We start from the raw sequence: 15,361 nt of genomic DNA on the forward strand, positions 1-15,361 counted from the left end.
CCCAAGATTCTGATGGGAGTTCAGCTAATAGTAAGTACTATTTATGCTGATAAAACGTTGTTCTGTTGAAAAAGTAAAATGCATTATTTTCCGTGTAGCATTGCGCTATCGCACCCTGTATTGTACCCAGTATTGCGCAGTAAGTTTAATTTTAAAAATGTAATTCAGCTATTGCATTAAGAACTAATTTGTCTTTCAATTGCTGTCCAACCTGTATTTTTTTTGTCAAGTTTATGAATAGTTTTCGATAAGATTAGGTGCCTTTCCAAAATGGCGCCGGACAGATTGCTTGATTTTTTGCCCACTAAACACGTTGTGTAACCACGAATTGTGCGGCTAAATATGCACATTTTCGAACAAACTATATGCATTGTGTAATATGATGTTACAGGACTGTCATCTGAAGAATTCTGAGAAGGTTAGTGAAAAAATTAATAGCGTTTGGTGGTTTATAACGTTATTGCTATTTTTGGCTTGAATCAATGCTACTGTGTGACTGACTATTGTAGCAAGCTAAGATAACGCTATATTGTGTTTTCGCTGTAAAACACTTAGAAAATCTGAAATATTGTCTTGATTCACAAAATCTGTGTCTTTCAATTGCTGTACGCTGTGTATTTTTAAGAAATGTTTTATGATGAGTAATTAGCTAATACACGATGGTCTCTGTAGTTATTCTAGTCATTTTAGTGATAGTTGTGATGGGGGCTGCAATTGTAAACTATGATTCATACCTGAAATATGCACATTTTTCTAACAAAACCTATGCTATACAATAAATATGTTATCAGACTGTCATCTGATGAGGTTTGTTTCTTGGTTAGTGGCTATTTATATCTTTATTTGGTCGAATTTGTAATAGCTACTGATGCAGTAAGAAAATGGTGGAGTAAGAAAATTGTTGTCTTTTGCTAACGTGGTTAACTAATAGATTTACATATTGTGTCTTCCCTGTAAAACATTTTAAAAATCAGAGATGATGGCTTGAATCACGAGATCTGTATCTTTCATTTGGTGTCTTGGACTTGTGATTTCATGAACATTTTATTTTATGATATCCCTGTAACTTTAGGCTAGGCTATGCTAGTCAGCTTTTGTGATGGGGGGGATCCCGGATCCGGGTTTGTGAGGCATTAGAGGTTAAAATATGTGAATCACTGTGTATCCTTTTCTAACAAACATCTATCAAGTGACACGGAGTTAATGTAGTGCTTGTTTTAGTGGTGATACACTATTTTACAATAAAAAATATGTTTGCTGAGACATTGTTTAGTCACATTTTCTATTTACTAATCTCTCTCTATAGAGGTTTTCACGTCTGATTAAAAAGAGTAAATATCATATTCTGATATCCTATTCACATTATTCACTGAAATACACCATTGATTTCTATGAGCAACCTACCGTATACTGTGAGGTGTAAATGAAAGCTGTATCACTGGAACACATCCAGGCCAACCCTTTTCAGCCAGCCTGTCTCCGCTAAGCCAAGCAGACCCATGCATTTTCCTCATGTAGACATTTGTAAAAAGGTGCAAGATTAAAGAGCAATTCCACCCGTTTTCAACCTAATTTTCACTGGTTTGGTGCTGGAGATGATGAATATGAGGTTGAAAAGTGTTTGAAATGCCCTTTAGAAGTGCTGCTTGACTGAGAAATGGGAGCAGTTATGTCTAGGCTTAGGGTCATTCTTACATGACTATTTTACACTTGCATTACAGTCTTTTATATACAGTAATATACAGTTATATTACAAGGCAAGCACATTCAGCCAAACCAGAATCTGCGGCCCCTTTCTATAATATATAAAAAATTAAGGAAAGATATAGCCCTTTGGATAAAACAATAGTTTGACCACCTGACAATGTATTAAAGACATATGACTTGTAACTTTGAGGTGTCATTGTAGACTGCTGGCGTTTCAAAGTGAAATGATTTCCTATGCGTCAATGCTGTCTGAGACAAAACGATGAGGGAGAGAAAGAGATGGAGAGAGAGAGAACACAGGTGAGGATGCACGCGTTGGCAGACAGTCAAGCCTACAGCTGATTCTATACATTTTCAGCACTATGGACAGTTCCATTCTGCAGCGCGAGCAGACAGAGGGAGTATAAAAGGTAGGAGCCGCGCTGCTTAGCCTGCACACCAACACGGCTGAGTTTACTGAGGCAATATGAGCCTCAGAATGGACAATCATTCGGGTTCTCCGCATAGGGCAGCTCAAGCTGAGTATTGCTGCTATCAACCTAAACTGACCGGATCCCCCTCTGCGTCCAGGACCGTTGGCTTTGAGTCGACTACTGCGTACACGAACAGAGGATATGTGACGATGCTGAAGAGCGAATTCGGATCCATTCCGAGATCATCGCAGAGCCTTTTCGATTTATCAGGCCCATTTACCGGGGTGTTGACGAAAATGAATGAGAAAGAACTGCTCCATGGGCTGAACGACCGTTTCGCCGGATTCATAGAGAAGGTGCGTCATTTGGAGCAGCAAAATGAATTGTTTGAGAGGGAAATCGAGGAAATCAAACTAAAGGCACAGTCCCCTGCGTCTCTGGCCCAGGAGCACGAGCCGGAGCTTATGGACCTGAGGAATCTAGTTCATGACATCACCCTTCAGAAGCGTCAGATCGAGATAGAGCATCAGAACCTGGAGGAAGATTTCCTCACCTTGAGAGACAAGTACGAGCAGGAGGCACGTGACCGCTCAGATGCAGAGAACGGCATCCTTGTGCTGAAAAAGGACGCCAACGATGCATACCTCGCCAAACTTCAGTTGGACGAGAAAGCGCAGTCTCTGGTGGACGAGATTCACTTCCTGAAGAAGAACCATGAGGACGAGGTATCAGAAATGGTGGCCCAGATCCAAGAGGCTCAAGTAACGGTCAAGGCGCACGACTTTGGCAAACCTGACATCACTGCGGCTCTCCGGGACATCCGTGTGCAGTTAGAAGGTCACGCCACCTCCGACTTTCAGCAGGCCGAGGAGGGCTTCCGTATCCAGTTCGCAAAGTTAACCAAAGCGGCAGAGAGCAACAGAGAGGTGCTGAAGGCGACCCAGCAGGAGATCCAGGAGAATAGAAGGCGCCTGCAGGGGAAAACAATTGAACTGGACTGTGGGAAAGGAATGAGAGAGGCCCTGGAAAAACAACTACAAGAGCTGGAGGAGCGTCACTATGCGGAAATGATTCATTACCAGGTAGACTTTGGTTTATTTTGTACCTCTAACAATTGTAAGTAAACATACACATTTTTACGATTCATATTTGTATTCAGGGCTATGCTGTATGTGTATTCCACAAATATAGGCCCCATGTGAACTATTTCATTACTGGAACATAATTTCCTCATATAGGCCTATAGGAGTAGAACACTATACCCCCCCTAAATTTCTCCTTGTTGTCATACCAACCAAAGTGGCTGATTGACCCTATTATTGACTTGTGTATGCTTTTCTGCCCAGGACACTATCAGGCAGCTGGAGAATGAGCTGACCAATGCTAAACTAGACATGTCTGGCTACCTGAGAGAGTACCAGGACCTGCTGAATGTCAAAATGGCTTTGGATGTGGAGATTCTCTCTTATAGGTAAGAGACATCAACTCTCTCCCATATATAAAATCATTGACTGAGGAAAATACCATATAGTTTATGGTGTGTTCCTGGATCTATTTCTGAGGATAACCGGGGTGTGCACATTTTATTCTAGCCCAGCGCTAACACATCTGATTCAACTTAGTGCTGTGTTAGAGCAAAACTGTGCAAAAGTGTCATAGCGATGGTGAGAGATTACTACAAAACACAGTCAATGGTGAACAAATGAAACAGTAGACATTTTATTGAAATAGTTTGATTTCATATTTAACATCAAATGAACATAGACCACATCACAACACAGAATGACACTTTAATCATGATATGGATATTCAGACATATCCACACACACTGTTCTCACGAGCTGACATGGATGTGTGCAGCGGTGATCAGTCTGGCATTTACGAGGCTAACACATTGGGACATATCCATATTATAGTCATGGCGGTAATAACACGTCTCTCTGCCTCCCTATAGGAAACTCCTGGAGGGTGAGGAGTCCCGTCTGTACACCATCTCTGACACCCACATCTCCATGCCCTGCATCTACCGCCAGTCCCCCGTCTACACCCTGCCTTGCCTGGCCCAGCAGGGAGGGCCCACACGCAGGTCTGAGCCCCAGTACAAGTTTGTTGAGGAGATCATCACTGAGACCACCAGAGACATGGAGATGTCCGAGATCGAGGAGACAGGCTCCGAGGAGACGGTCCGGGGAGAGGGAAACGAGTTGAGACAGAAGCAGGGAGAAGAGAGTGACAAAGCTGAGAGGAGGAGTGGGGAAGAGGTGGATGAGCAGAAAGAGAAAGATAGAGGTAAAGTGGATGTTGAAGTGGACGCCCCGGAGGAAGAGGGTGAACAGGAGGAAGAGTCTAAGAGACAGCAGATTGTAACATCAGCAGAGGTCGAGGTAAATGGAGATGGAGTTAGCCATAGCGAGGGAGAAAATGGAGAGGAGGGAGAGGATGAAAGAGAGGAGGAAAAGGGGGGTGAGCCAGATGCAATCAAAAAGACAGAGGACATTGACAGAGGTGAAAATACACAAAGTGAAGTCAACTCAGCTGAGGCCACCAGTGACGGAGAGAAGGAAAAACTGGACACAACAAAGAAGCTAGACAGCGAGATAAAGGGGACATTAGAAAAAGATGTCACCCCAAAACATGGTGAATCCCAACCAGAGATTCCCATCTCAACAGAACCCAAAACTTCAGAGTCAGAGGATAGCAAAACAGGAAGTTCAATAAAGGGTGAACCACAGGTCCCCACAGAGGACATCTCCAAAGAACCCAAAAAGGTGTCAGAGGAGAGAAAAAAAGAAAGCCCTTTAAAAGAGAAAAAAAAGGTAGATCTGAAAGACGAGAGTGCCCCAACAGAGCAACATCAAGACAGACCAAAAGAAAGTCCCATCAAAGAGAGAAAACATTTATATCAGAGTGCCCCAACACTGGAGCAGAAACCTGTTCAGAAGGAGCACAGAGAGTCAGACCAACCTCAAGAGGCAGAGAGTGCTGTGACAACACAAGAAGAGGATCTCCCTGAGCCCACAGAGAAGGACATGGAATCCCCTGACATCACTGCAGAGCTGAAGAGCAGTCCAACCAAGGAGACAGTGGAGCAGGTGAAGTCACCAGATGATTCTAGTGTAGAAATGACACAAGATGAGAAAACAGTAGGAGGTAAAATGCCAGACAGAATTATCAGCACAACAAGTGAGTGTGAAGAAGAGCCTGTGCAAAAGACTCTTAAAAAGGAGGTGGGTCCGACAGAGCCAGAAGTGAGCAGCATGGATGATATTGTAAAAAGTGTTGTGCATAATGAACATAATGGCAGTGAAAAGGTCACAAAAGATGTCTCAATGGGTGAGGAAAAAGGGAAAGAATCTAAGACATCCCCTAAACCAGACCCCACTGTGACCCCGAAAGAAGAAACATCCCCTAAACCAGACCCCACTGTGACCCCTAAAGAAGAAACATCCCCTAAACCAGACCCCACTGTGACCCCTAAAGAAGAAACATACCCTAAACCAGACCCCACTGTGACCACTAAAGAAGAAACATCCCCTAAACCGGACCCCACTGTGACCCCTAAAGAAGAGACATCCCCTAAACAGGGACCAGCAGTCACCCCTAAAGAAGAAACGAACACAAAACAAGATCAAACTGTCACCGCTAAAGAGGAGACATCCCCACAACAGGAGCCAACCGTCACCCCTAAAGAGGAGACATCCCCTAAACCGGACCCCACTGTCACCCCTAAAGAAGAGACATCCCCAATACCGGACCAAACTGTCACCCCTAAAGAAGAGACATCCCCTAAACCGTACCCCACTGTTGCCCCTAAAGAGGAGACATCCCCACAACAGGAGCCAACCGTAACCCCTAAAGAGGAGACATCCCCTAAACCGGACCCCACTGTCACCCCTAAAGAAGAGACATCCCCTAAACAGGGACCAGCAGTCACCCCTAAAGAAGAAACAACCACAAAACCGGACCAAACTGTCACCGCTAAAGAGGAGACATCCCCACAACAGGAGCCAACCGTAACCCCTAAAGAGGAGACATCCCCTAAACCAGACCCCACTGTCACCCCTAAAAAAGAAACAGCCCTAAAACCGGACCGAACTGTCACCCCTAAAGAGGAGACTTCCCCAAAACCAGTACCAGCAGTCACCCCTAAAGTAGAATCTTCCCCAAAACCAGAACTAGCAGTCAACCTTAAAGTAGAAACTTCCCCAAAACCAGATATAACCACCACCCCTAAAGAAGAAACTTCCCCAAAACCAGAACAAGCAGTCACCCCTAAAGTAGAAACTCCCCCAAAACCAGAAACAGTAGTCATCCCAAAAGTAGAAACTTCCCCAAAACCAGAACTAGCAGTCACCACTAAAGTAGAAACTTCCCCAAAACCAGAACCAGCAGTCACCACTAAAGTAGAAACTTCCCCAAAACCAGAAACAGCAGTCACCCCTAAAATAGAAACTTTCCCAAAACCAGATATAACCACCACCCCTAAAGAAGAAACTTCCCCAAAACCAGAACAAGCAGTCACCCCTAAAGTAGAAACTTCCCCAAAACCAGAAACAGTAGTCATCCCAAAAGTAGAAACTTCCCCAAAACCAGAAACAGTAGTCATCCCAAAAGTAGAAACTTCCCCAAAACCAGAACAAGCAGTCACCCCTAAAGTAGAAACTTCCCCAAAACCAGAAACAGTAGTCATCCCAAAAGTAGAAACTTCCCCAAAACCAGAACAAGCAGTCACCCCTAAAGAAGAAACTTCCCCAAAACCAGAAACAGTAGTCACCCCTAAAGTAGAAACTTCCCCAAAACCAGAAACAGTAGTCATCCCAAAAGTAGAAACTTCCCCAAAACCAGAACAAGCAGTCACCCCTAAAGTAGAAACTTCCCCAAAACCAGAAACAGTAGTCATCCCAAAAGTAGAAACTTCCCCAAAACCAGAACAAGCAGTCACCCCTAAAGTAGAAACTTCCCCACAACTAGAAACAGTAGTCACTCCTGAAGTAAAAACTTCCCCAAAACCAGGACAAGCAGTCACCACTAAAGTAGAAACATCCCCAAAACCAGAACAAGCAGTCACCAGTAAAGTAGAAACTTCCCCAAAACCAGAACAAGCAGTCACCCCTAAAGAAGAAACTTCCCCAAAACAAGAAACAGTAGTCATTCCAAAAGTAGAAACTTCCCCAAAACCAGAACTAGCAGTCACCACTCAAGTAGAAACTTCCCCAAAACCAGAACTAGCAGTCACCACTAAAGTAGAAACTTCCCCAAAACCAGAACCAGCAGTCACCCCTAAAGTAGAAACTTCCCCAAAACCAGAAATAGCAGTCACAGCTAAAGTAGAAACTTCCCCAAAACCAGATATAACCACCACCCCTAAAGAAGAAACTTCCCCAAAACCAGAACAAGCAGTCACCCCTAAAGTAGAAACTTCCCCAAAACCAAAAACAGTAGTCATCCCAACAGTAGAAACTTCCCCAAAACCAGAACTAGCAGTCACCACTAAAGTAGAAACTTCCCCAAAACCAGAACCAGCAGTCACCCCTAAAGATGAAACATCCCCTAAACCAGATCCAGCAGTCACCAGTAAAGAGGAGACATCCCCACAACAAGAGCCAACCGTCACCCCTAAAGAAGAGACATCCCCTAAACCAGACCCCACTGTGACCCCTAAAGAAGAAACAACCCCTAAACCGGACCCCACTGTGACCCCTAAAGAAGAAACAACCCCGCATCCAGAGCCAACTGTCTCTCCTAAAGAGGAGACATCCCCAATACCGGACCAATCTGTGACCCCTAAAGAGGAAATATCTCCACAACAGGAGCCAACCGTAACCCCTAAAGAAGAGACATCCCCTAAATCGTTCCCCACTGTCACCCCTAAAGAGGAGACATCCCCTAAACCAGAACTAGCAGTCACCACTGAAGAAGAAACTTCCCCAAAACCAGAACCAGCAGTCACCCCTAAATTTGAAACTTCCCCAAAACCAAACTCAACCATTACCCCTAAAGAGGAAATATCCCCTAAACCAGACTCAACCCTCACCCCAGAATCAACGACCACCCCTAAACCATACTCAACCCTCACCCCAGAATCAACGACCACCCCTAAACCAGACTCAACCCTCACCCCAGAATCAACGACCACCCCTAAACCAGACTCAACCCTCACCCCAGAATCATCGACCATCCCTAAACCAGACTCAACCCTCACCCAAGAATCAACGACCATCCCTAAACCATACTCAACCCTCACCCCAGAATCAATGACCACCCCTACGGAAGAGAGTGAAACGACGGGCAGTGGTGACAAAGCTAAGACAATCACACCACCAGAGAAACAGATGCCTGCAGTTGCAGAGAGCAATGACTCCCACAGGGAGGTGCCAGAAAGCAACACAACTCAGGAGAAACAAGAGGAAAGTATGGACAAAGAGCCTGAGAAGGTTACAGATCCCAAAGATGGAACCCCAAAGACAGAGAGCGTGAAAACCAAGGCCTCTGAGTTAAAATCTGAACAAGTTGAGATATCTATTACAAATACATTACCAGTGAAAGAACAGGATGTATCAGCCGTGGGTTTGAAAGATCAGGCAGTTGATGAGAAGATAACAGAACAAGATACATTTTAAATAGACGAGAACTGCTTTACCGGACAAGCTGCTGAGCCAATCGCAAAGAAGCAAGCTAAACCTAAAACTTGAGACTTAACCTCTTTTTAGAATGACTCGATTTAGAGGTCAGTAGAGGTTTTCTGTAAAACTGCATGGTTAGTGCAAGGCTTTAAAGCAATATGAGAACTGCTCCCCCTTAAAATATTAACTGACGCTTAATATGTAAAGTATCATGATTCGTGACTGTCAATTATGACCAGGGCCGCAACTTTCACTGGGGACGGGGGGACGGGGGGACATGTCCCACTCCCACATTCTGAATTTGTATTTACGTCCCCCCCAGTTTTATCATTGGAATGTGTTACAAAACGAGGCATAGGTGTGCTTTTGGACCATGTGGATGCCTCCGAGTGGTCGGGTAGGCTGTTTGGAGTGTTTATCCGACTGGATATTTTTATTTTATTTACAATAATAATAACATCCCCCCACTTCTAAAATCAAAGTTGCGCCCCTGATTATGAGGCACAATTAATGAACTCCTGCAAGAGAGTCGTACTGTAATATTGAATGTAACAAACCAAAAGCTGTATTTTGCTGTATATATTTACTTCTGACCAATGGATGATAATGTGCATAGGGATGATAATGAGAATGGTTGATAATGTGATTTGATCATGCCTGAATGCGCTGAGCAATAAATTCTATTTGAAGAGCACTTCTGTTTCCAGCTATTCTTACATACTGTGCTGTCTTTCACCTGATAAGACGGCATCACATATAGAATTTCTCAGAGTTTCTCCCCTATGTAGAAGCTAGGTGAATTCCAACAGCACTAGGTTGAATTCAAAATAAATCTCCCCTTTGCCTGCATCCTATTTCCCCAAAGCATGGCAGAGACTCACGGTTGAGCCCTTTATATTGAACAAAAATATAAATGCAACATATTGAGTTACAGTTCGTATAAGGAAATCAATCAATTGAAATAAATGTATCAGGCCCTAATCTATGTATTTCACATGACTGGGAATACAGATATGCATCTGTTGGTCACTACACCGGCTCCAACGCTCGTCGGATGTGGCAGGGCTTGCAAACTATTACAGACTACGAAGGGAAGCACAGCCGAGAGACGCCCAGTGACACGAGCCTACCAGACGAGCTAAATAACTTCTATGCTCGCAAGTAACACTGAAACATGCACGAGAGCATCAGCTGTTCGGAACGACTATATGATCACGCACTCCGCAGCCGATATGAGTAAGACCTTAAAACAGGTCAACATTCACAAGGCCGCAGGGCCAGACAGATTACCAGGACGTGTACCCCGATCATGCGCTGACCAACTGGCAAGTGTCTTCACTGACATTTTCAACCTCTCCCTGTCTGAGTCTGTACTACCAACATGTTTCAAGCAGACCACCATAGTTCCTGTCCCTATGAACACTATTGTAACCTGCCTAAATGATTACCGATCCGTAGCACTCACGTCTGTAGCCATGAAATTCTTTGAAAAGCTGGTCATGGCTCACATCGACATCATTTTCCCAGAAAACCTAGACCCACTCCAATTTGCATATCACACCAACAGATCCACAGATGATGCAATCTCTATTGCACTCCACACTGCCCTTTTACACCTGGACAAAAGGAACACCTACAGTGAGAACGCTATTCATTGACTACAGCTCAGCATTCAACACCATAGTACCCTCAAAGCTGACCACTAAGCTAAGGACCCTGGAACTGAACACCTCCCTCTACAACTGGATCCTGGACTTCCTGAAGGGTAAGGGTAGCTTCAAGTTCCCTGGCTTCCACATCACTAACAAACTAACATGGTCCAAGCACACCAAGCACACCTCGACAAAACCTATTCCCTCTCAGGAGACTGAAAAGATTTGGCGTGGGTCCTCAGATCCTCAAAAGGTTTTACAGCTGCACCATCGAGACCATCCTGACGGGTTGCATCACTGCCTGGTGATGCAATGGCAACTGCTCGGCCTCCGACCGCAAGGCACTACAGTGGGTAGTGCGTACGGCTCAGTACATCACTGGGGCCAAGCTTCCTGCCAACCAGGACCTCTATACCAGGCGGTGTCAGAGGAAGCCCAAAATATTGTCAGACTCCAGCCCCCCTAGTCATAGACTGTTCTCTCTGCTACCGCACGGCAAGTGGTACCGGAGCACCAAGTCTAGGTCCAAGAGGCTTCTAAACAGCTTCTACCCCCAAGCCATAAGACTCCTGAACATCTAATCAAATGGCTACCCAGACTATTTGCATTGACACCCACCCCCCCCTCTACGCTGCTGCTACTCTCAGTTATTATTTATGTTTAGTCACTTTAATAACTCTACCTACATGTACATATTACCTGAATTACCTCGACACCGGTGCCCCCACACATTGACTCTGTACCGGAACCACCTGTATATAGCCCTCCTATTGTTATTTACTGCTGCTCTTTAATTATTTGTTATTCTTATCTCTTACTTTTTTTAGGTATTTTCTTAAAACCTCATTGTTGGTTAAGGGCTTGTAAGTACGTATTTCACTGTAAGGTCTACACTTGTTGTATTCGGCGCATGTGACACTTAAAATGTGATTTGATTTGATACCTTAACAAAAAAGTTACAGGTGTGGATCAGAAAACCAGTCAGTATCTGGTGTGACCACCATTTGCCTCATGCAGTGCGGCACATCTCCTTGATCTCGTCACGATATCTCTGTGCATTCAAATTGCCATTGATAAAATGCATTTGTGTTCGTTCTCCATAGCTGATGCCTGCCCATACCATAATTCCACCGCCACCATGGGGCACTCTGTTTACAACGTTGACATCGCCAAACAGCTCGCCCACAGGACGCCATACACGTGGTCTGCGGTTGTGAGGCCAGTTGGACATACTGCCAAATTCCAATGACTTTGGAGGCGGCTTATGGTAGAGAAATTAATATAAAATTCTCTGGCAACAGCTCTGGTGGACATTCCTGCAGTCAGCATGCCAATTGCATGCTCCTTCAAAACTTAAAACATCTGTGGCATTGTGTTGTGTCACAAAACTGCACATTTTATAGTGCCCTTTTATTGTCCCCAGCACAAGGTGCACCTGTGTAATGATCATGCTTTTTAATCAGCTTCATGATATGCCACACCTTTCAGGTGGGTGGAATATCTTGGCGAATGAGAAATGCCCACTAACAGGGATGTAAGCACATTTGTGCACAAAATTTGAGAGAAAAAAGCTTTTTGTGCCTATGGAACATTTCTGGGATCTTTTATTTCAGCTCATGAAACATGAAACCAACACTTTACATGTTGTATTTATATTTTTGTAGTTTTGTCAGACAACACAATACCACAGATGACTCAAGTTTTGAGGGAGCTTGCAATTGGCATGCTGAAATGTTCCACATGCAATGGGAAGGATTGAGACAAGCTGAGCTGAGCAGTGCTGCACGCTCACTCCAAGTCGTCCCTTTCCTATACCAGTCAACACTCGGACGAGTTTCCTTCCCCCCAAAAAAACAGTTCAAGTCGTGGCTCATTTCATTTATGTGAACTTGTTGGCAAGGAACTTTTGTTTGCATCCCTGCATCCATAATTGGGGAATTGACAGAGGAAGACAGAGGAAGCTTGCTGTCCTTGCTCTGTCGTGAAACAACAACTCTAGTTTAACTTCTAGCGGAAAGGGGGGTACTTTTCAAAACAGTTTTGGGGGGGATGTGGGTGGGATGGGAGTTGTTTGAGGATAGTGCACAACAACAAAACACATTTATCATTGCAACTGGTTTGATACATTCACCTCTGAAGGTAAATAATGTACTTACATTCAGTAATCTTGCTCTGATTTGTCATCCGGAGGGTCCCAGAGATAAAATGTAGTGTTGTTTTGTTTGAAAAAATCTATTTTTATGTTCAAATGTAGGAACTGGGTTCCGCAGTTTGACCCCACTGCTCTCTCTGGCTCCACACACACCCCGCCCGGCCATCTAGATGTGTGAAGGTTAGTGTCTTTTCTGTAAGGAAGCTAATGATCCATCATGTATGACATTCCTGGGAGTGTGTAAACTTAAACAATTTTATTACCATAGCGTTGTTGTATGTTCTCTATAGTTATGTACTTGAAAATGTATAAATTTACCAATTCGGCACATTTGTGCAAACTCCTGGCAGACTTGATACAACATATTGCGTAGTGATGTAATTTTTCACTGGATCAGTCTGAAACGTTGCACACACTGCTGCCATCTTGTGGACAACATCTAAATTACACCTAGAATCCTACATCACTGTCTGGCCTCTCTATTGCATTGCAAAGATGATGTAACAAAAAAAAATGAAAACACATGTTTTTTGGTTTGTATTATCTTTTACCAGATCTAATGTGTTATATTCCTACATTAATTTCACATTTCCACAAACTTCAAAGTGTTTCCTTTGAAATAGTATCAAGAATATGCATATCCTTGCTTCAGGTCCTGAGCTACAGGCAGTTAGATTTGGATATTTTAGGCGGAAATTGAAAAAAAGTGGCGATCCTTAAACTCTCTTGGGTAGGGGGCAGTATTTTCACGTCTGGATGAAAAGCGTGCCCAAAGTAAACTGCCTTTTACTCAGGCCCAGAAGATAGGATATGCATATGATTGGTAGATTTGGATAGAAAACACTCTAACATTTCTAAAACTGTTAAGATTATGTCTGTGAGTATAACAGAATTGATATGGCAGGCGAAACCCCGAGGACAAACCACCCCCCCCCAAACAATTCAGCCTACCACTGTTTTCAATGGCTGTCACTTTTATTATAAGGCGAAATCCACCCAGATTGCAGTTCCTAGGGCTTCCACTAGATGTCAAAAGTCTTTAGAAAGAGTTTCATGCTGGTTTTTGGAAAAATTTGCCAGAAATTTCAGTTTTTCTAGGTGGCTCCCATTTTGGCTGTAGTGTTCCCAGGCGCGTGGAAGAGAACGCGTTCTATGTTTTTTTTCTCCGGTAAAGACAATAACGATTCTCCCTCTTAAATTTTATAGTTTATTTACGTATTAGGGTACCTAAGGTTTGATTATAAACGTTATTTGACTTGTTTGGAAAAAGTTTATTAGTAACGTTTGGGATTCCTTTTGCATGCATTTTGATGGAGGGAAACTGGGTGGATTATTGACTGAAGCGTGCCAGCTAAACTGAGTTTTTATGGATATAAAGAAGGACATTATCGAACAAAAGGACCATTTGTGATGTAACTGGAACCTTTTGGAGTGCCAACAGAGGAAGATCATAAAAGGTAAGGCATTTATTATATCGCTATTTCTGACTTTCTTGGCACACCTGCCTGGTTGAAATATATTTTTCATCCTTTTGTATGCGGGGCGCTGTCCTCAGATAATCGCATGGTGTGCTTTCGCCGTAAAGCCTTTTTGAAATCTGACATAGCGGCTGGATTGAAATTAAGTTAAGCTTTATTTTGATGTATTACACTTGTGATTTTATGAAAGTTAAATATATATAATTCTGTAGTTTGAATTTCGCGCTCTGCAATTTCACCGGATGTTGGCCTCCTGCCCATAAGAAGTTACCTGGGCTTTCTTTTCCAGTTTGATTGAACAGTGTTGCTCATACTCAACCCCAATGTTATGCCACCGGGGGGAAATGCAAGGCACATCTTGTCACGTCTACTCCCGCTCCCCCTCTCTGGCACTCATTGTCGCCAGTTTACTTATTATTACGCACACCTGCCACCATCGTTACGCGCACCTGCGCCTCATGAGACTCACCTGGACTCCATCACTTCTTTGATTACCTACCTTATGTCTGTCATTCCCTTTGGTTCGTTCCCCAGCCAGTATTAGTTATGTTTCCATGTCCAGACGCTACTCTTGTTTTGTATTGTTCCATTTATTATTCATTTCACCCCCTGTACTTGCTTGCTGACTCCCAGCGTCTGCGTTACAGAATACTGCCTCAACAAATTGAAGCAACAGTGATTTTTGTTGTTGTTTTTTGCTGGTGATGTCGGGTCCAAGGGCCACTGCCGAAGCTACCGGGGATGCCTCAGCCAGTCCGTCAGGCTTCCAAGCCTCAGCTGGTTCAACAGGCTCTTAAGTCTCGGTTGGCTCATCAGGCTCCCGCGCCTCAAACGGCACGGCACGACTTGTTCCCGCTCTTCAGCTGGCTCTTCAGGTTCCCGTGATTCATCAGAGGCGACCGGCCTGCTCCTGGTACTCTGGATTGTTTCTCTGGTCGGCGTCCTGCAGCTTGAGCCTCAAGTCAGGGAGGGGGTACTGTCACGTCTACTCCCCCTTCCCCTCTCTGGCGCTCATTGTCGGCAGTTTACTTATTATTGCGCACAACTGCCACCATCGTTACGCGCACCTGCGCCTCATGAGACTCCATCACTTCTATGATTACCTACCTTATGTCTGTCATTCCCTTTGGCTGTTTCCCCAGGCAGTATTAGTTATCTTTCTCATGTCCAGATGCTAAACTCTTGTTTTGTATTGTTCTATTTATTATTAAATTCACCCCCTGTACTTGCTTCCTAACTCCCAGTGTCTGCGTTACACATCTAGTATTTGTATGTATTATTTGACCCTCTGTACTGCATACAGTGAGCTTCAAACAATGGATCCCTTTGGCTGACA

The 15,361-nt window shown here is 44.0% G+C and overlaps 1 protein-coding gene across 1 annotated transcript; it reads left to right on the plus strand.

Moving 5' to 3' along the window:
* Positions 1-1,907: 1,907 nt before the first annotated feature.
* On the plus strand, positions 1,908-9,437 carry LOC129836494 (neurofilament heavy polypeptide-like). The gene is made up of 3 exons (XM_055902774.1): positions 1,908-3,202; positions 3,467-3,591; positions 4,075-9,437. The coding sequence occupies exons 1-3, from the start codon at positions 2,174-2,176 to the stop codon at positions 8,738-8,740; spliced, it is 5,820 nt and encodes a 1,939-aa protein (XP_055758749.1). The 5' UTR covers positions 1,908-2,173; the 3' UTR covers positions 8,741-9,437.
* Positions 9,438-15,361: the final 5,924 nt, after the last annotated feature.

This window comes from Salvelinus fontinalis, chromosome 37, assembly GCF_029448725.1.
Source record: "Salvelinus fontinalis isolate EN_2023a chromosome 37, ASM2944872v1, whole genome shotgun sequence".
NCBI lineage: Eukaryota > Metazoa > Chordata > Actinopteri > Salmoniformes > Salmonidae > Salvelinus > Salvelinus fontinalis.

Coding starts and splice junctions, on each gene's coding strand:
- LOC129836494 (XM_055902774.1), top strand. CDS start 2,174: ATGAGCCTCAGAATGGACAATCATTCGGGTTCTCCGCATAGGGCAGCT. Junction 3,203..3,466: donor CGGAAATGATTCATTACCAG/GTAGACTTTGGT, acceptor TTTTCTGCCCAG/GACACTATCAGGCAGCTGGA. Junction 3,592..4,074: donor GTGGAGATTCTCTCTTATAG/GTAAGAGACATC, acceptor GCCTCCCTATAG/GAAACTCCTGGAGGGTGAGG.